The following is a 19,970-nucleotide window of genomic DNA, read 5'->3' as shown; positions in this document are numbered from 1 at the left end:
TGCAAAATTAAGAGCAAACTATAAACTACATAGAAATGAAATTACTTTAACAGACTTGCTATTTTCAATCAGAAATGTTTTTCTTCCTCATTTACATAAATTGAGGAGACTTACTAAGTCACTGTATGCAATATCTACCCAGTCAATGCTTGTACATCAAGATTATTTAATATTGATACAGATGTTGCATTTTCTCTTATATACAGTAGAAACGTCTTCTTTCAGTACAAAAGAAAAACATGTGGATGCACCTTGAAGCTGAATATCAGTTGTTGAGTGTTGTTTAACCCTAACTATTTGTCGAAGGGAGCAATTTAAAAAAATGGAACAAATAATTCAATTGAATTTATTTAAGAAAGGACAAATTCACATGTTAATACATGAAGTACAAAGTAAAAATAACTAAATAAGCCAAAAAGCTGTTTTTTTTAATTATATTCTGTTGTTATTATTATTATTATTATTATTATTATTATTATTATTAGAATACGTAGTAGTGGTACTACTAGTACTACTACTACTACTACTACTACTACTGTACTACTACTACTACTACTACTACTACTAGTAGTAGTAGTAATATCACAAACAGCCTGCAGGGGGCAGCCGGTCAAAGAAGCTCCGCTTTAACTCAACACGAAGAAGAGTCACTTCCTCCCAAGCTGTTTCCATGGTAATCAGACATGGCGCCCGGTGAGTCTCATTCTTTGTGTCAATAAACATTTAGAAATGTAACTCACTAACACACTGTGTTTATTAAAGTATTCCCAGCTGAGGCGATTCACAGGAAACTGTGACAGAGACGGATAGAAACAAAATGTCCGGTTGTGAGGTCGGAACCTCCGTTAGCTTCTGATGAAGTTAGCAAACGTTAGCTGCAGTGTTGTCAGACTGAGATGCGGATTTAACGTACAGAAGTTTACCGTCAGTTTAAACCGCAGGGAGCCAGCACAGGTTCATGTCACAAGATTGTTCCCGTCCGGATGTTAAAGCCTCTGAAACATCTCGTTTTTATCATCATGGCGACTCTGAAACTTAACCAGATAAATTAACGTTACAGTTACAAATACCAGCCAATAACAAATCTATCGTTCAACACGTTACCTGCTCTACTACATCTACTGCTGATCAGTGGTGGGATGTAACTAGTAGACACACATTTAGTAGTTTTGTCATACGTGAAGTAATCCTGTTCCATGCTCTCTACTCGTACTCCACTACATGTCAGAGGGAAATATCGTGCATTTACTTCACTACATTTAATGGATATTTGAATGTTGATGGACTGCTCAACAGAAGCCATTTAAACAAAAAGACACTAATTCTCTTCTTCCTTTTAGCCACTTACTCAAGTACTGTACTTACGTACACATTTGATGTACTTGTACTTTACTTTTGTAATGCTACATTACATCTTAGAGGCAAATATTATTACTTTTTACTTCGCTTTAATTATTGGACAGCTTTAGTTACTAGTTGCTTTACACAATGGATCTGAGTACTCCCCCCACAGTTACTAATATTATTGCTAACATGTCATTATCACCATTACTGTTACTATGAAAGTGTAAAACGAAAAAAGCCTCCATATGTGACCTATTTACTGTTTTAAAGTACAAACAGTAAAGTACAATATTTTTGACAAAAAACCTGAATATATTTCTGTGAATGTTTCTACTTTCAGAAGATATTGACAGTGTTCATTCTGAATGTCTTTGCAGCCAATCAGCTCCTTTATGTCATTAAATATATTATGGCTATTATTTGTCATGTTTCTTTTATTTGTTTGTTTTTAACTTTTGCAAATAAATAAAACTCCAAAACACAATAATTGGTAATATGGAACGTTTGGTTAAATCATGGCTACAATGATTCATTGAGAAAAAACTAACAGCTGTGTTTTTTTGCTTTTTGTCTGCAGGGAGCCAACCAATCGTATCCTTCACATGAAACTCAGCAGCTCTGACTGTGTGTGTGTGTGTGTGTGTGTGTGTGTGTGTGTGTGTTCCTGTGTTGTCCTTGACTCTTCCTCTCCCTCAGCTCTCATCCACTCCCCTGCAGGTGCTCTTCTACCTGAACAGCTGGTACTTCGCTGCCTTCTACCTGGCAGAGATCCTCATGTTCATCTATAAAGGTCTGAGAGGCTCAACTCCTCTGAAACACATCTACTGTCTCTAAAGCGACTGTGCTGAGAGAGTTCAGAGTTTCATAGCAGTCAGTATGGGGACGCCTGCTGGACAAGCTCTGTTATTACATATGAGCAAAGACCTCATGATGAATCTTAAGGGTTAATTGTTATTCAATATGCGATAAACAGATAAAAATCTTTTCAGGAAAGCTTTTGATCAAACTCCACATTTTAAACCAAAACTACCCACAAACATCTTGAATTCTATCACAGGGAGTGTTTGGAGGACTTATCAAAGATCACACTTGGTCGCCCAAAACTCGACTTTCTGTCTTTATCTTCGGTGTAAATCTGACTCTCTGAGAGCTGCAGTAGAATCAACTTCAGTTTCTGGTTCACTGGCAGGATTTTACTGGTGTACTGACAAGGATTAATGTAAGACATGACATAAATCTCTCTTCTTTCTGTATTTGTGAATAATGACGCCTGTAACAAGAAACAAGTCTGAAGCATCAGGACAGATTTCAGTTTTTACTCATTAAAGTGAATATACAGGTGGCGCATGCTACAAAACAAAGTGCAGATCAGGTACTCAGAGTACATTCATATAAATCTTTGGCACATTAGACACAGTGCGGTGTTTACACAATAACACTGAAAATGATTTACAATTAGAATGTTCTGCCTTGGTGGCGGCTGAAGGAAGGAGGTCAAAGGTCACAATGTTGTTGTCCTGATGAGTTGAGATGATTTTGTGAAGTTAAATCATGTTTTAATGTTTGGAATGTTTTTCTTCTTGTTCTGTTTCCTGCGTGCAGGGATTTTACTGCCCTACCCAGCTGATAATCTGGTCCTGGATGTGGTTCTGCTGCTGCTCTTCCTCGGTCTGGAGACTCTCCGGATCTTTTACGGTGAGACACCAAACAGAAATACTCGGACGGGTAGAAAACAGCTCACGTCTGTCTGATCAGTACCTGAATTGCACAAGTCAGTACTCATGATGTTCAGTAGTTATTGTGCAAAATATGCAGCAGCTTCTTCTGGCGGTGAACATGGCAGCTGCAGTCATGTGACAGAGAAGAGACTCATGATGACATCATTGATGTACTCACTGATGACTCATGATGCTGTGTGGTTGTTCAGGTTGGAAGGGGAACCTGTGTGAGCGCTCTCTGGCCTCGTGCGTGTCGCTCTTTATCCTCTTCCCCTGTGCGGCGCTGGCTGTTTACTTCCTGCTGCTGCAGACCTTCGTCCTGCGGCTGGAGTTCCTGCTCAGCGCCGTCCTGCTCTGCTTCTACGGCCTCGAGTTCCTGCTCGGACTTCTCTCCGTGTCCTCCTTCTCCAGGTGACCTGATCGTCTGATGCGTGTGTGGGCGGGTCTCGGTTCTTAAAAATCTTTATTTATTGTAATACATGTGGAAGATCATTCTCTGTTTGTCCCTTCTTATGTTTTTTCCTGGTAGGTCCAAAGTTTACTGAAACATCCTGACTTCACCTGCAACAGAGCAGCAGGTCCGATCAGCAGAGGAAGGAACATGTACAGACGCCATGTTGTAAATAAAACACTGTCTATTTTCATAATGAAAAGTAAATCTGTTTTAATATTTTCTACTGTTGGTTTGATACAAAATGTTTGTAAGAATGTACCAGAGATAAAGACATTTTATAATTTAGTTTTTTAATTTTGATGATGGATGAAGTTCTGTAAATAAGATCCAAACTGAAATAAACCACAAATTTTCTTCAATGGAACATCATCATGAGAGTCATGTGATTTTTTTTTAACTATAATCAAAAGTTTATTAAAAAAGATCCCAAAATCTGAAGAAGAAACTGAGACCTCATTAGGTATTATAAAGTCTGTAGCTGGGTGGCACCAGCAAGGATTCATTTAACTTTAAATTATGCTGCACTAAACTTTAAAACTGGCTTAAACTCACAGAGCCACAATCAGTACACTAACTTTCTAGCTACCTAGCAAACAATTTAACATTTTGTCAAAGGAAAAGTTCATCCAGAAATGACAAACAACCAAAAAAACATCAAATGTCTCCATACAGCTCGTCTGCTGTAATCCAAGTTTCCAGAAGCCCCGAGATCACAAACTGATCTGAGGAGACGATGTTCACACCCTCGTGCAGCCACTTCAGACAGCATGCTAACTCTGTTAGCTCAGCAGCTCCAGTGAAGACTTCATCTTAATAAAGGTGTAAATATGGTCTCCTCAGATCAGGTTGTGATCTCTTCTCTCCTGCAGACTGTGATCACAGCAGACGAGCTGTATGGAGACATCTGATGTTTTAAATCAAGTCTCCAGCTACTTCAGTTGTTCAGCAGAATGCTGCAACTCTGTTTTACTGTGAAGCTCCAGAAATGTTTTGTGGACTACGAGACTTCACCTGACTTTATATCAGCATGGAGGGAGGAGATGATGACTGAGTTTTCATTCTTGGGTGAACTGCTCCTTTAATAATAAATAATTTTATTTCCTCCTGGTCCTCCATCATACTTCCATACTTTGGTGGCAATTAAACTGCTTTCTATGTGGTGATAAAATGATCAAAAGCAGCAGAAGTCAGTGGAGCTATAATAACATGAAGGTACACGAAGGACAGTCTGTAAACAACCATCCATCCTACAGGTAAAGCTGGTAGTTGTGGATGTTGTGAAGGATGTAGTGGATTACATGTGAGTAATAAAAGTCAACAGAAGAAGAGTAGGTGTTACCAGGAGTTGGTGCTCGCGGTGATGACAGCGACCACGTAGAGCGAGCGGACGACGGGCCACCAGAAGATCCACATGTTGGTGTTGTGTTCGACCTCACGGAAATGTTTCTCTCTGAGCTGTCGATCAAACAGACACACAACTTCAACACAAACACCAGCTGATCGCTCTGCTTCACTCTGTCCTTCACAGCTCTACTTTTCTTTTTTGCTTCTCTTAATTTTCTCACTTTTCTGAGCAGGACTCTTCCTCTGTGTTGCTTCAATAGTTGCATGTTAAAGCAGAACTCAGCGAAACTGAGTGACGCTGCTGAAAACTCCAGAATAAATCTACCAAGTGGGCCTTGACACACACACACACACACACACACACACACACACACACACACACACACACACACACACACACACACTTGGACTGACCCTGTGGTAGTCCTGCTCTTTCAGGATCTGTTGGACCTGCTCCGTCAGCTGTCGGACTCTCAGCTGCAGCTCCGATAGTTTGTCTCTGGCAAGGATCACGGTGTAGTTGTTTGTGCGTTCGCCTGCTCTGATGTCCAAGTGAACCGTCTGCAGCGACGCAACAGGAAACAGGAAGTTCATTATAAAGGAAGAGGTTCACAACATGTCATTTAAATATCTGCATGTAACAACGTCCTGCAGCCGGGCTGGACTGCACTCACCAGCATGCCTCCGGCAGACAGGGGGCACTGTGAAGAGCTGGACTGCAGACAGATCAGGTGTCTTCCTGCTTTATGTGATGTGAAGTGGAACGTTCCCTCAGAGGCGAATTGTTTTGATAAAACCAGCTGGAGGGAAAAGAAGACACAACACACACATCATCAAAACCCTGCTGGAGTCAGAATCTGATGCTGACGGCTGAACAGACATAAAATTCATCAATGTAAACTAAATAACAAAGACCACACAGCAGCAAAACAAACAATAAGACTGCAGATCAATATGTGGCCAGCAGCCAGAGAGGCTGATGTTTTATAAAAGATCAGGTTTCAGGTGTAAAAAATCAAAACTGGAGAGATTTAAAAAAAAATGTAACATGCTCTGTGGTGACAGAATATTCTGCACCATCCAGGACGAACCTTGTCATCAGGATCTTTAGCTTCTACTAACATCCCGAGGTTCTGATTGGCCGGCAGGTCCTTATCCAGGTGAGTCTGAAAGTTTCCTGCAGAGAGACGAAGACAGAGTGACATGTCAACATTAGTGACATACAGTATACACACAAGAGAATATATATCATAGAGTAAGTAAGGACACTCAATAAGGTTTCTGCAAACACTATCAGGCTTATGGGCTGAAATAAAGTACTAAAAACATGCGATACAAAGACCAGAGATGACAGAGAGTTTGTGATGAAGCATTTTGTGACGTTATGCTCTTTTTAAATAAAGTTACTTTCTTTCTCTGAATGATTTATAAAGTTGCCAAATTCAGTCCATTAACGGTTGAATCAAGTGATTAAACATGATTTAATCAACGGTGACACCATGAGAGTTTACTTTTCTCAAAAAGTTTAGGTTCTCCAGGTAGAAATGTGTGAATAGTTTACAGGAGCTGCAACGACTAATCAATGAGTCGTCGACTGTTTTTTAAGAAATAGAAAGTCTCCATTCTGTGATGTCAGCTTGTTAAATGTGTTTCTTTCCTCCTCTATGACAGCAAACTGAATGTCTTTGGGTTGTGGACAAAACAAGACATCTGAGGATGTCATCTTTGCCATTTTCACCATTTTCTGACATTAAAGAGACAAAACAACTGATCGATTATCGACAGACTGATTAACAATGACAATACTCCTTTTACTAATTTAATTGTAACATTACAGCTGGTAAAGATGGAGCTCATTTGTTAATGGTTTACACACTGCTGGGCAGCGTTTGTATTTCCCCACAGGGATCAATAAAGTTTTATTATTATCTATTGTTATAATTGGTTTGTTTAACAGGAGCACAGTGATAAACTGCTGTACATCAAGGCTCTAACAAGGATATATAACAGTCATCTTAATAATCACATCATCATTTGTTGATTATATTGTTTTTTATCATTAATCAGAATCTAAAAAGTAACTAAACTTTATTAAATGAATGTAAAACTTCAAACAACAGAATATTTATTTAAGTATAAAGTAGCAGAAAAATGAAAATACTCAAGTAAAGAATATATTTCAGTTAATAACTTGAGCAAATGTACTTCGTTACTGTTCACTGGTTAATATCGTTCAGACATAAAGTTTAATGTTTGTTGTGTCGACAGGTTAGCTGGTTAGCTAAAGTTAGCTGGTTAGCTAAAGTTAACTGAGTTAGCTAAAGCTGCTATGCTAACCGGAAGTAGAAACTGACCTATGATCATCGTGTCGTCGGGGATCTCCTCTATGAAACATTTCCTCTCGGTGTCTCCGATGTGAAAATACAAAGAAGAGACGAAACTGTAGAAAACGTTAAAAAATAAAACTGTTAAAAACAGACTCGACCTCATCCTGACTGACATCTCCCCGCTGCTACTGAGTCTGCGCGGGAGCAGAGGCTGCTGGGAGTTGTAGTTCTTGCCATACATAAGAGCAGAGGGATGTTGAGGCTAAATAAAAGGTGGGTTAACTATGTAATGTTAATTAATGGTTTCTTAATGACTGAATGTCACTAAGTACTTTTACTCAAGTACTGTAACTAAGTGTATTTCTGTGGTATTTGTACTTGACTTGAGTAAATACTTTATACTTCCACTCCACTACATTTTGGAGGCAAAATTTTAGACAAAATTATTTCATTTATTTTATTTTAAAATGTTGAATATCAGACCTGATAATAAGTCGACCCATAGTATACAGTATTTATATACATGTAAATATATGTATCAGTTACTTTTACTTGTAGTTTTGATACTTTAGTACATTTAATATCAGAAACTTAAAGACTTTTACTCGAGCACTATTCATACGGGTGACTTTCCTTATTTTAACACCATATCTTTGGGTGTCTGTTTAGGTATCTTTTGCTCCAGTATGACTTTGGGTACTTTCTACAATGCTGTTTAAACTCATAAAAAGGTGGGGGGAAAAAAAGCCTGTGTTTCATTTAATAAACTGAGTTTATGTTTGTTTACCTCCACTACAGTCCTGGAGAAGAGAGAGCAGTAGAGCACTCAGAGGAATAAAACTGCAGTTCTGCTCGTGCAAACACAAAGAGAGAACGATGCAAACAGTGTAGGTGGAGGAGCGGCAGATCTTTACTGGGACTGGTGTGACAGTCACAGGGTGAGAGTCACTGATTCAGGACACTGTTGACTCTTTTGACACCGGGGTGATGGAGGTGGTCTTGGAGCATTAATGGACGAGCACTTGATCAGGGAGATGTTGAAGATGTTAGCGAGCTCATCTGGTTTTCTGGTCTGCTTCCTGAGCATGTTCATGTCTACTGACAGCCTTGGGTTAGGTTGACTTTGGCTTTGGGTTCGCCTGAAGTTGACCGTTGACCTGGTGGATGTTGGCTTCATTGGCTTCATTGCATAAAAGTTGTTCCCCGTCTCTGGGAGTGAAGGCCCTTTTAGACACAATGTGACAACAGCACCACTGCGATCTGGAAGAAGTATTTCCAGTGGCTTCTGTTGCGTCACAACAGGTTTTTGCTGTGTTGAAGAAAGTCAGCACACAGCACACTGCTCGGCACTGTGACTGGTCTGAACCCGGCAGCAAACGCAGCTCAAATTGCGTTGTGTCTGAAAGGCCCATGAGGCATCGCTGTCACAGGTGTTGTAGTCAGTGATGTCCTGAAAGCCCTGCCACATGCACACAGTCCATGAGGATTATCTGTGCATACGTGCACTTTGCTAGTGCTATTCTGATGGCCGGGACACGGTGGACCTGTTAGATCTGAGAGCTGCCATGTCGCTGGATTTAAAGACAGAATCTAATTTCTCAGCAGCACACATTGTCAGCTACTCAAGTGACCTGAAACACCATAATTACATTAAAAAGTGTATTCAGCTGCTGTTTTCCTCCTCGTGTTAACCACAGTCGTCCTTTGGAAAAACAAATCCAACCATCACCAGCGCGCAATAAATCTGGGGAGACAGTCGGCCATGAAGGATTCAACGGTCAGATCCTCCACCATGTGGGAGAGGGAGGCTGCATGTGAAGGAGCCTTTGAAATGAGACGACCTTGTCAAGACGCTTTGACGCATTTAGACTTCAACTGCAGCCTTCGAAGGACGCGGCCCCCGAATCGAGACACAGCTTTTGTGCTAAGCTAAGCTAACGACTCCAGCTCCTCACTGAAAGATTAGTTTTTAATCCAAACTGCAGAAGGCTGAAATCATAAACATCATTCTGACACATGTTCTCACTGATGAAATGAATTAAACTTAAGTCAAAGCAACAAACTGAACCACTGCAGTCATTTTAAGCTGTGAAAAGGGACTTTCCACCACAGACAAAGTGTCTTCCCCACATTTTGTTTTTTCATATGTTCAGTTTACATAAAGTTGAGGAGCTTTATCAACTTTTTGAGGGAAACTTTTCTTCTTAAGCCGTCTCTAATCTCAGATTGACTAATTTAACAGTAAGCGAACAAGCAGAATGTGACTGCCGGCGTTGAAAAGCGGATAAAGAAAGTTGAATTCTGCCTCGGCCATCAGCGCCGCTCCTCCTGACCTGCGCGTGTTTGTGCTCGCAGGGCATTTGTTCTGCTTGTCAAAGTCGGCGTCCAATTGGGTGAAGCCCGTATTAAAGAGATCAGTGTATTTGCATGTCTCCACAATGGCTGCCTCGCTCGTTTCCTCTTTGTGAATATAAAGTAGACAGAACTTAAAGCTGAGAGGTTTCATTACTGAGTCTATCGCAGCCGTGCAGTTCCTGCCACACAAATTAAATTGTGCCACTTTGTTGAACACCGACCTCCGTTCATAACTGCAGATTCATCTGCACGCCGTGTCCACGGCCGTCAGCTCGCAAAAAAGTCCCTGTGTCATTTTTATTTTTACATATTTTTCCTTTAGTTTTTCATCAGATCGTTTCTTCAGCTCTCGAGAATGTTTCAGGTTTTAGGAGCAAAAAGAAAAAAAGATAGAAAATCTGAATAAGACAAGCTGCTCTTAAAAACACACTTTATATTGCTGAAGTTAAATAGATTGTAAATAAAATAGTGTCTTCCTTAAAGGGAGCTTCCATTATTAAACACGTACTAAACAATATAGTTTCTATTATTTAAACCAGACTTAATATAAACCATAGAGGTGAGCTCAGATCTCTTCAACATGTAGTTTTCTACATGTTTCTTCTGTTTTTTAAAGCACTTTGAGCTGTATTTCTAAACAGAGCTGAAACTAAAAAACACAGAAATGTTAACCTAAATTTAAAAAAAATATAACAAATGTTTAATAGCTTTCCCCCTCAGAATGATAATATAGCAGTGAGGAGATGCTTTTAATGCATTTAAGGAGGCAAATTCACTAAAAATACACTTGAACACAAAATCTAAAAAAATTAAACTTCAGTAGTCTTTTTGGGGAGGTGAGACACGGCACAGATGGCAGCTCTGTTTCTTAAATCTGGAAATATATAAAAATGTTGTATTTCTCTGGTATTTTCCGACACAGATAGCCGGCCGTGTGAGAATACATGTTGAAACACTGAAACACGCTGTCTTCCTTTTCCACATATATTTGGATGTAGCAGCTTTTGCCTTCCTCAAAAGTTAATTTAGTTATTTATTCATCAGTCATGGTGGAAACTCACAGCTTAACTGTATGTATTATATGCATAGACCTCCACCTTTTTACTCAGTATAAACCTGCTTTTATCTGATTGTAATGTTTTGGTTATTTATATTATATATTATTCACATGTGTGAATGTGACTTCACTAAAGACACGAGGTACTTTCTCTTTTAGTTAACTATGAATAACACAGTCTGGATGTGAAGCTCTTCATTCAGGACAAACAGTTTACCTTTTTTTCTGCATCACTTGATCAGACGGATCAGTTTCTGTGAGCACAGCCTTTCAAAAAGCTGCTGATCAGAGGCTGAAGACAGGACGATGAGCAAATCCTGCAGAAATTAAATGTGATAAATGTACAAAAGTGAATCTATTATTCTTCTAATAATCACAATAATCTAATCAGAATAATAATGTCTCATGTAAAACACCTCAATCTGAAGAGGCTGATCCAGTCCGACCTGAGCTGGACGGGTTTTCAGTCAGATACAGAGGGTTCCGTGTAAACCTTTGTTAATCCCTTCAATAGGAGAATATTCAGCAGAATAACGTGAACTCTTCATCGGATCGTTTCTCTCTGGGTGGAATAAATATAAATGATTTCCGTGCATGTTCGCCTCGTGAGACAGATGTGTGATGATGCTGAGATTCATATTTCTGGTTCTGTGGTCGTTGAGTTTGTAACCAACTAGTGTGAGACTGAATCACTGAGATGTGTCTCAGACTAATTTTACCCTGTAAATGACCATAACTCATTTATTTATAATTACATTTCATCTGTGCAATAATGACCGTAATCAAACATACAGAGCTTCATAATTGTAGTTTTGTGCAATATTCAAATTCTGTATTTTCTCCAGTTCTATACCGACACAATGATCCCACTGTACAGTCCTCTGGTGTGTCGTAGCATTTATAATGCAAAGTATTATTACAGTATTACTCAGTATTATAGTAGTAGTCGTTTAGTTTACTAGTTCTTTACTAGTTCTTTCTAGACAGATTTGTCGTACAGGTATATTTTTATTTTTACAAACTCTATTCTCTATCTTTATATTTTTAATTCCTCCACACGGAGACATTTCTATATCTAGAAGGAGAAACTGTATTGAACCCAGTTTCCTCCTCAGGATCAATTAAGCATTTCTGATTCTGACATCTGGAGTCGATCCAGCTCGTAGCTTTAACCCTGATTTCATTTTTGTGTTTTAACAAGCAGCCAGACGACGTTTGGAGCCACAGATGAAGTGAAACCAGAAACACGAATGACTTTAAATCCAGCGCTGTGTTTTACTTCATGTGTCAGGACAGTAAAGGTCATTGTAGGTTTTGCTGTTGAAGTAATAATTCTGTTTTCAGCTCCTTCAACAAGCAGCATTTCTGAATCTCTCTTCATCTCCTGTTCTGTTGCAGTTCTGATATTTAACCACTAGATGTCAGTGAAGCTCCATCAGTCGGAGCTTTTAACTCCTCGGACAAGAGGAGAGACGACCGAGAAGAAGAAGAAGCAGACTGAGGAGGAGGAGATGTAGAGGATGAGGAAGAGGAGAGATATATAAGTTTGGATGAGAGGAAAAGAGAAGAAGGAGGGAAGATGAAAAGATGGTGACAAAAGACGAGGATGAGGAGGAAGAGAGGAGGAAGAAATCGAGGAAGAGGAGGAGGAAGAGAGGAGGAAGAAATCGAGGAAGAGCAGGAGGAAGCTTCAGTGATGTGTATTTCCTGTCAAGACGCTTGATGTTCAATTAAAGACAGAATAATTAAACAGAATCGTTAATCGGCACATTTAATAACTTTTATGTCCCCGTCATTTAAAGGCAAATTGAATTTTTAATGCCATAAATCATCTTAAAGTCAGTTATTATAATTAATTACATAAATTGCCTATAACACTTGAGCCTACACACTTAACGAAGTTTGGAGACTGAACCGGCCAATCAGCAGCGAGGCGTCCTAACGAGCAAGCGAGGGGGTGGGGGCGGGGCGGGGCCTCCACAGACTGATGGATGGATGTGTGTGTCCCTCGTCGCTCAGCTGTGTTGACAGAAAGCAGAAAATGATGATTTACTAGGTGAGCTTTTATTCACGCCGTGTCCCGGATGAATAAAGATCAAATTAGAGGTTTATGAGCTCCGCTGTCTCTCCTGACATTTATATGAGCTCTGGGCTCGGCTCGCTCTGATTTATGTTTACAGCAGCGCAGGAAGAGAAGAGGGAGAAAAAACAAATGAAGTAGCCTGAAATCATTTTCTAATGCTCTGTCAACAGCAGCTCACACGCACAGAGGCATGATGGGAGGCCGAGAAGAGTCACAGGTGAAGAAGAAGACGGAGGGAGTTAGTTATAGCTACTGATAACATTTACCAAAACATGTAGTTTTTTTAAGTCCATCCAGTTGAAGACAGGACCGGCCATCGCAAGCACTTAGGAGAATTCCCAGTGGATCAGCTGGGAGTGTCGGCCAGAAATCCAATGTGCCGCTCAATTTATGGCTGGTGTTTCAGAAAGATAAGAACATACGGGCAGGGTTGCCCTCAGTTTATCAGCCTACCTTTCCTGAGTTGATCCTATGTTTTAAAAAGCTTACTCATGCAATGAAGGAAAACAAAAGATGCATATAAATGTAAATCTGGAGGAAGAGACAGTAAACTCTATCAGGTGGAGTTTACTGTAGTCAGAGCTCCGGGGAAATGTCTCCATTTTTATTCCTGTGGTCTTACAGAAAGATGTACTAACTCTTGAACCAAAAGACATTTGGCAGGAAGCTGTGAGCATGAGTTGTTGTGAATGGATAGCTACTAATTTAATTAAAATTGTAATAATTTCATATAAAGTTCTTGCGTTCTGTATGTTAGACGTTAAGGGGTATCACTGTTATTCTGTGTGGTTATTCTGGAAACTGCAGGTCCAAGATGTTTAGCTGTGGTCTGTGATCGCGCTGTGTTACTCGACCTTTCCATTCATATCTTGGCGACAATACGACACAAAAATGTGGTTTAAAAATGATCTGAATCTGTAGAATAGATGATGTGCGACACGCAGCGATGTACAGGAGGCTGAGAAGACAGTTAGCTACAGTATGTATGCATGCAAATACCTTTAACAGTTCAGTTTAAGAAGATATGAATGTTTAGAAAATACCCTCAGACCTCAAAGGGTTCATTTACAGGACTTATACTTCTTCACTATTACATTTCTCTAGTAACTTTAAAGATAAGGTTGATTTTAGCTCCACTTACTTTACATAACTTCATGCTGTTTATAACCTCGTTTTAGAAGGTAGGTCGGCCAACTAATGTGGATTATTATTGTCAAACGAACTGTTCAACCAAACTCCATTCTAAAAGCAGGTGTTTTAAGGTCGGGCCATGTTTTTCCACAGTAAAAACATTAGTGACATCATCACAAAGACTTTTTTTTGATTCACTTCGATCTTCAGACACAATCGGTGCACACTTCATTTACTCAGTGACGTCATAACCAACCTGTGATCAGGTGTTTTCCATCAGATGATACTGACTGGGTTTTTATGGTTTAATGTACAAAATGCAACACAGCATTAAGACCTGCCGCTACTAGTTTTATCAGTTTGGCTTTGGCACGTTACAGCGTTTTGTTTTCACTTAAAAGGGGGCGTGGTCGTTCTGGTGACAGGAAAGTGACGTATGCCACCTGTAGTGTCGCCTCTCAGGTATCAGGTCAAAGATATCTTGAGCCTTTTGTCCAGAAATGGAGCGACGCCTGCGAGCATCCACCTGTAGGCAGCGACCGGGGGCTTCAAGATGTTTTGCTGATCTCTCCTCAATATCTCTATGTAAACATCTCTGCAGGGAGTGATGAGGTCGGAGCCTAGATGGCAAACTCTAACTATGTTCTGCTGCATTTCAAACGTGAACTACTTATACTTTTTATACTTTTATTTACGATTGTAAAACATCTGTACTTTAAGCGACGTAAGATGTTATAACAGGACTTTTACTGTAGTTATAATGGAGTAATTTTGTATTTTTAATGTTGCAGCTTCTAAAAATACAGAAAGTCCAGGATCTAAGCATCCAGCAGAGCTTAAGGTGAAGAAGAATAATTAGCTTCATCAGAACTGTGAGGGTCTAAAATCTGCAGCCACTTGGTGGCAGTGAAACACCGCGATACGACTGAGAGGAGAAACTGAAAAAGGACCTGCATTTGTCATAAAAGGTAGTGAAAGAGGAGGAGGAGGAGGACGAGGAGGAGGACGAGGAGGAGGAGGAGAGCATTCATAATGTATGTGATCAGTCAGAGAGAAACACTGGAGGAAGATGCATATTTACAGAGGTTATGATACTAATGATGACACAGATGCTGAGGCTGACAGAGAGAGGTCGAGAACACAGACAGACACACAGAGAGAAAGAGAGAGAGAGAGAGAGAGAGCTTCCTGTCCGTCACTCTAAGAGCGAGCTGCTAAAATAAATCTCCATTATTGAGGCGTAAAGTCTGATGTTCTTAAAAACAAGAGAAGAAGAAGGAGCCAGCGAGGGCGAGGTCATCTCACCTGATGCTGCTGCTGCTTGAAAAGGAATTTAAAATGTGTGGCTTTCATCTCAATAACACGTCCAGGTATCATCATCCGACAGGTGGGTCTGAAGTCTGAGGTGGAGTATTTACTGTGAGCAGGAGTTAAAAATGAATCATACATGTATAATAGTACACAGATAACAGTATAGTGCTCATAATAGACATTTTAGAAAAACATATATTACATTAATAAATGATGATTAGTAATGCGGCTGATAAAATTGATGCTGTGTAGCATGTAAACTGGACCAAAGGATCAATTAAGTTTAGTTTTAAGTGATAATAATACATCGATTTTTATTTGTGTATTATTAGTAAATGTAGTGATGTAAAAAGTACAATATTTCTAGTAAAAAATATAAAGTAAAGTAGTAAAAAGAAGCAAAAAATGAAAATACTCTGTATTGCATTTCAGATTACATCTTTATGAGCTGACTGTTATTTAAAAAGGTGGAGGTGATGGTGGAGTTACAGCTGTGGCCAGAAGGCTGCCAAGTCAGAGACCACTGTTCAATCAGAATCAGAATCAGAATTCCTTTATTTGTCCCGCAAATGGGGAAATGTCTTTGTCACAGCAGATTCAAAGTAAGTCTTACTACAGCTCATTAGTGTTTCCAGTCGTGTTTGTGGTGACAGAACCAGGTATTTTAAGTTAAAACATGATGTTTCCTCACCCTGACCAAGTGGTTTTTGTGTGACACAGATGGCTACCAAGTCATTTCCTGTTTTATGTTGAAAGTTTATCCTCATTTGTCACGTTTTACTTTCCACTTCCTGTCTTTGTCTGTTTTCATGCCATGTCACTTTCTTTGCCTAACTGAGACATGGCAGCATCAGCAGGACTTCTTAACTCTAAATCAAGCCACTCCCCCAGGCTATGTTTACATACAGAAGCCCCGCTCCAAGAGCCATGGTGGTGGGCTGGTAGTCATACATGGAGCCGACATCCTCGTTAAACAACTTCCAGTGTTGTATTCCACGTTATTTGAGTGTGCAGCCTTCTCTCTGGCTGGGCATACACAGCTACAGGTTGTCCTCATCTACCGCCCTCCAAAAGCCTCCACCACCTTCCTGTCCGAGCTGTCTGAGCTTCTCACCTACATCTGCTCCATGTCTGCATCTACACTCCTGCTTGGTGATTTCAACATCCATGTGGACTCCACCAGCTGCCCCTTTGCCTCTGAATTCCTGCCACTCCTAGACTGCTTCAACATCACATAGCATGTTATCACACAGGTCCCACCCATGTCAAAGGCCACACGCTGGATCTGGTGTGCTCCACTGGCACAGCTCCCTCCCATCTGCAGTGCCTGGACCTCGCTGTTTCAGACCACCATGCCGTCCTTTTCACCGTTCCTGTCCCTGTGCCCAAACAGCGCATAAATCATACCATCACATACAGGAACATCAAGACAGTGAACACACTGGCCCTGACCAACATCCTGGCAACCCACCTGGCCTCTGATCCCCTTGACACCTCACTGGATGGGCTAGTGGCCCAACGCCCTGAAGACCACTGGTCGCCGCCTGGAGAGGCTCTATAAAAGATCTGGCCTCACCGTCCACCATGAAGCCTACAAAGACCACGTGAGGTCTTATAAAGAAGCTCTCTCTAAGGCCAAAACAGACTACTACACCACCCTCATTGGAGACCAGCAAAATAAACCTGAATGTTGTTCTCCACCATTAACTGGCTCCTTAGCCCTCTCGATGTCCCCCAGCTTTCTGGTGCCCCTGACTTCAAGTGGCTTCAAGTTCCTGGACTTCTTCCAGGAAAAGGTGGCTACCATTCACCAGCAACTCCTGGCGTCTGCCACCCCTCTACCACATGCACCTCTGACACAGATAGATGATCCTCCCACTGTTTGCCTGCCTCAGTGCTCTCTCTCCTCCTTCTCTCCTGTGGACTCTATTTCTGTTGCTAAGCTGGTCTCCCACGTCAAAGCCTCCACCTGCTCTCTGGACCCCATACCAACAACTCTGGTGAAGTCTTGCCTACTTGCCCTTTGCCCCCTCATGGTGGACATTATCAACTCGTCCCTAGAATCTGGCATGGTACTGTCCATCTTCAAAACGGCTTCAGTCACCCCCATCCTCAAGAAGCCAGGTCTGGATCTAGATGACTTACATAACTACAGGCTGATCTCCAACCTTCCTTTCCTAAGCAAAATCCTGGAAAGAGCAGTTGCCGCCCAACTCCATCAGCACATGTCCAACCATGAGCTCTATGAACCCCTTCAGTCTGGTTTCAGGGCGCGCCATAGCACAGAAACTGTCCTCATCAAGATCACCAACGACCTCTTTATCGCTGCCAATTCTGGCCACATCAGTATTCTGATCCTCCTGGACCTCTCTGTAGCCTTCCACACAATCTCCCACACCATCCTCCTCACCCGCCTATCTGACTACCTTGGCCTCACCGGTACAGCACTCTCTTGGTTCCAGTCTTATCTAACAAACAGAAAACAGTTTGTCACCATTGGAGACTCCAGTTCCACCCCAGCTCCAGTCAACCAAGGCGTGCCTCAAGGATCTATGCTTGGACCCCTTCTCTTCACCATCTTGGTCAGATAATTCGCAAACATGGTCTCAACTTCCACTCCTATGTTGATGACACTCAATTATATCTCTGCACCAAACCATCCACCCAGCTACCCCCACAGTCACTCGTCAACTGCCTGCATGATATAAAACTCTGGATGACATCAAATCAACTCAAACTAAACACCAATAAAACAGAGCTCATGGTTGTGGCCTCCAAGGTGCTGCTCCAGAAGGTTGGAGATCTTCTCCTGGACGTGGACGGCAGCTCTATCTCCTCTTCCACGGAAGTCCGCAACCTGGGTGTCATCCTTGATTCCACGCTATCCTTACAAGCACACATAAAATCCATCACCAAATCAGCTTTTAATCACCTTAAAAACATTTCCAGACTCTGGCCCTCCCTCTCCGAACCTGCGGCAGAGACCCTCACCTGCCTTCATCACCTACCGCCTGGACTACTGTAATGGAGTCCTGTCTGGGCTCCCTTCCAAAACCCTGGACAGGGTCCAGTATGTGCAGAACTCGGCTGCCAGGGTCCTCACCCGCACCAAGCCCTGGCAACACATCACCCCCACTCTCATTCCCCTTCACTGGCTCCCAGTCAAATCACGCATCACTTACAAAATTCTCCTCCTGACCTATAAATCTCTCCATTCCCTCGCCCCCCAATACCTGTCTGACCTCCTCCACCCCTATACCCAGCCTCGGAAGCTGCGCTCATCAGGCACACACCAGTTTTCCATCCCTCACACCAAACTGCAAACCCTCGGCGACAGAGCCTTCTGTGTGACAGCCCCTACTCTCTGGAACGCTCTCCTAGCTGAAACCCGCATACAGACTTCTCTGGAGAACTTCAAAAAAGACTTAAAAACCTATCTCTTTAATAAGGCCTATCAGCTCTAGGGTCCAGCCCTTACAATCAACTTTTCTAGTCCTTTATCTTACAGTATATGTATTTTTGTTTATCCATCTATTCTTTGTTTTGTATGTTCCACTTTGTTAAGCATCCTTGGGTACCCTGAAAGGCGCTATATAAATTAAATGTATTATTATTATGTCTCATCTGTTTCTGATCCAGTCTACCGGCATGTTTTACCTGTGTTTACTTTGTTTTTGGGTTGTACTTTTTCTTTTTTGCTTATGGATTACTCCTGTTTTGTTGTCTGCTTTTTGTTTTGGATTTTGGATTTTGGACTTTGGATTTTATGGACTAAAGAAAACAAAAAGTTTGTGTTTGGACTGAATATTAACAAGGTGCTGCTGAACACAATTTGTATAGGTATCGTGTTCAGGTGATGTGTTCAGGTGTCATGTTTAGGTGTTGTGTTCAGGTGTTGTGTTTAGGTGTGTTCAGGTGTCATGTTTAGGTGTTGTGTTCAGGTGTTGTGTTTAGGTGTCTTCAGGTGTCGTGTTCAGGTGATGTGTTCAGGTGTCATGTTTAGGTGTTGTGTTCAGGTGTTGTGTTTAGGTGTGTTCAGGTGTCATGTTTAGGTGTTGTGTTTAGGTGTCTTCAGGTGTCGTGTTCAGGTGATGTGTTCAGGTGTCATGTTTAGGTGTTGTGTTTAGGTGTGTTCAGGTGTCATGTTTAGGTGTTGTGTTCAGGTGTTGTGTTTAGGTGTCTTCAGGTGTCGTGTTCAGGTGATGTGTTCAAGTGTCATGTTTAGGTGTTGTGTTCAGGTGTTGTGTTTAGGTGTGTTCAGGTGTCATGTTTAGGTGTTGTGTTCAGGTGTTGTGTTTAGGTGTCTTCAGGTGTCGTGTTCAGGTGATGTGTTCAGGAGTTGTGTTTAGGTGTCGTGTTCAGGTGTCGTGTTCAGGTGCTGTGTTCAGGTGCTGTGTTTAGGTAATAAAAAGGAGATGAGGCAGTCTCCAGGAATTAGCTGAATTTAGAGCGGCAAGGTGTATGGTGTGTGTCCCCGTTAAAAGACACGGATACAGATGTCCAGTTTAGGATGGATTTATTTAACTGTGGTTCTATAATAAAGAGATACAAAAGCAACAATCAGTACAGAACACACCATACATAACACATAAATAACACAACTCTGAATATAAAGGACTGTATTCATTAATCAATCATATGATATTAATCATATATTGTAAAGAAATCGCCTCCCAAGAGACACAGCACACATGGTGAGAATTAGCTTATTAGCTGAACATCACAGCAGCATGAGGTAGCATTAGCCATATCCAAAGGTAAATAATACACATTAACACAATATAACATCCAACTTGAACAGTGAAACACCATCACACTCACCTTGTAGCATTTACACACAATAAAT

The 19,970-nt window shown here is 41.2% G+C and overlaps 2 protein-coding genes across 3 annotated transcripts; one reads left to right on the top strand and one right to left on the bottom strand.

Annotated features, from left to right (window-relative positions):
- The first annotated feature begins 642 nt into the window (after window positions 1-642).
- Window positions 643-4,801, top strand: tmem216 (transmembrane protein 216). Of its 2 annotated transcripts, XR_014622675.1 has the most exons (7): window positions 643-693; window positions 1,922-1,935; window positions 2,041-2,134; window positions 2,947-3,039; window positions 3,272-3,473; window positions 3,592-3,681; window positions 4,189-4,801. XR_014622675.1 is itself a non-coding variant. In XM_084353871.1 (6 exons), exons 1-6 carry the CDS (start codon window positions 684-686, stop codon window positions 3,605-3,607), a joined length of 429 nt encoding a protein of 142 aa, XP_084209997.1. In that variant the 5' UTR covers window positions 643-683; the 3' UTR covers window positions 3,608-3,885. The 2 variants fall into 2 exon arrangements, 1 of the variants encoding a protein (XP_084209997.1); XM_084353871.1 differs by lacking the exon at window positions 4,189-4,801 and having other exon boundaries at window positions 3,592-3,885.
- LOC311257910 (transmembrane emp24 domain-containing protein 9-like) lies at window positions 3,480-7,380 on the bottom strand. The gene is made up of 6 exons (XM_084353870.1): window positions 7,215-7,380; window positions 5,952-6,037; window positions 5,535-5,660; window positions 5,275-5,421; window positions 4,856-4,971; window positions 3,480-3,623 (listed from the first exon to the last, which is right to left on the bottom strand). The coding sequence occupies exons 1-6, from the start codon at window positions 7,360-7,362 to the stop codon at window positions 3,620-3,622; spliced, it is 627 nt and encodes a 208-aa protein (XP_084209996.1). The 5' UTR covers window positions 7,363-7,380; the 3' UTR covers window positions 3,480-3,619.
- Window positions 7,381-19,970: the final 12,590 nt, after the last annotated feature.

This window comes from Pagrus pagrus, assembly GCF_965226575.1.
Source record: "Pagrus pagrus genome assembly, chromosome: 5".
Lineage (NCBI taxonomy): Eukaryota > Metazoa > Chordata > Actinopteri > Spariformes > Sparidae > Pagrus > Pagrus pagrus.
This window is presented reverse-complemented; position numbering and strand designations above follow the sequence as displayed.

Bases quoted from the DNA above. Each gene is read 5' to 3' on its own strand.
- LOC311257910 (XM_084353870.1), bottom strand. From the start codon at position 7,362: ATGTCAGTCAGGATGAGGTCGAGTCTGTTTTTAACAGTTTTATTTTTT. The intron at 5,661-5,951 runs GTTCGTCCTGGA...TTTTCCCTCCAG, and splicing joins CTAAAGATCCTGATGACAAG to CTGGTTTTATCAAAACAATT. The intron at 4,972-5,274 runs GTCAGTCCAAGT...TTTGATCGACAG, and splicing joins AAGAGCAGGACTACCACAGG to CTCAGAGAGAAACATTTCCG.
- tmem216 (XM_084353871.1), top strand. The intron at 2,135-2,946 runs GTCTGAGAGGCT...TCCTGCGTGCAG, and splicing joins CCTCATGTTCATCTATAAAG to GGATTTTACTGCCCTACCCA. The intron at 3,040-3,271 runs GTGAGACACCAA...GTGGTTGTTCAG, and splicing joins GACTCTCCGGATCTTTTACG to GTTGGAAGGGGAACCTGTGT.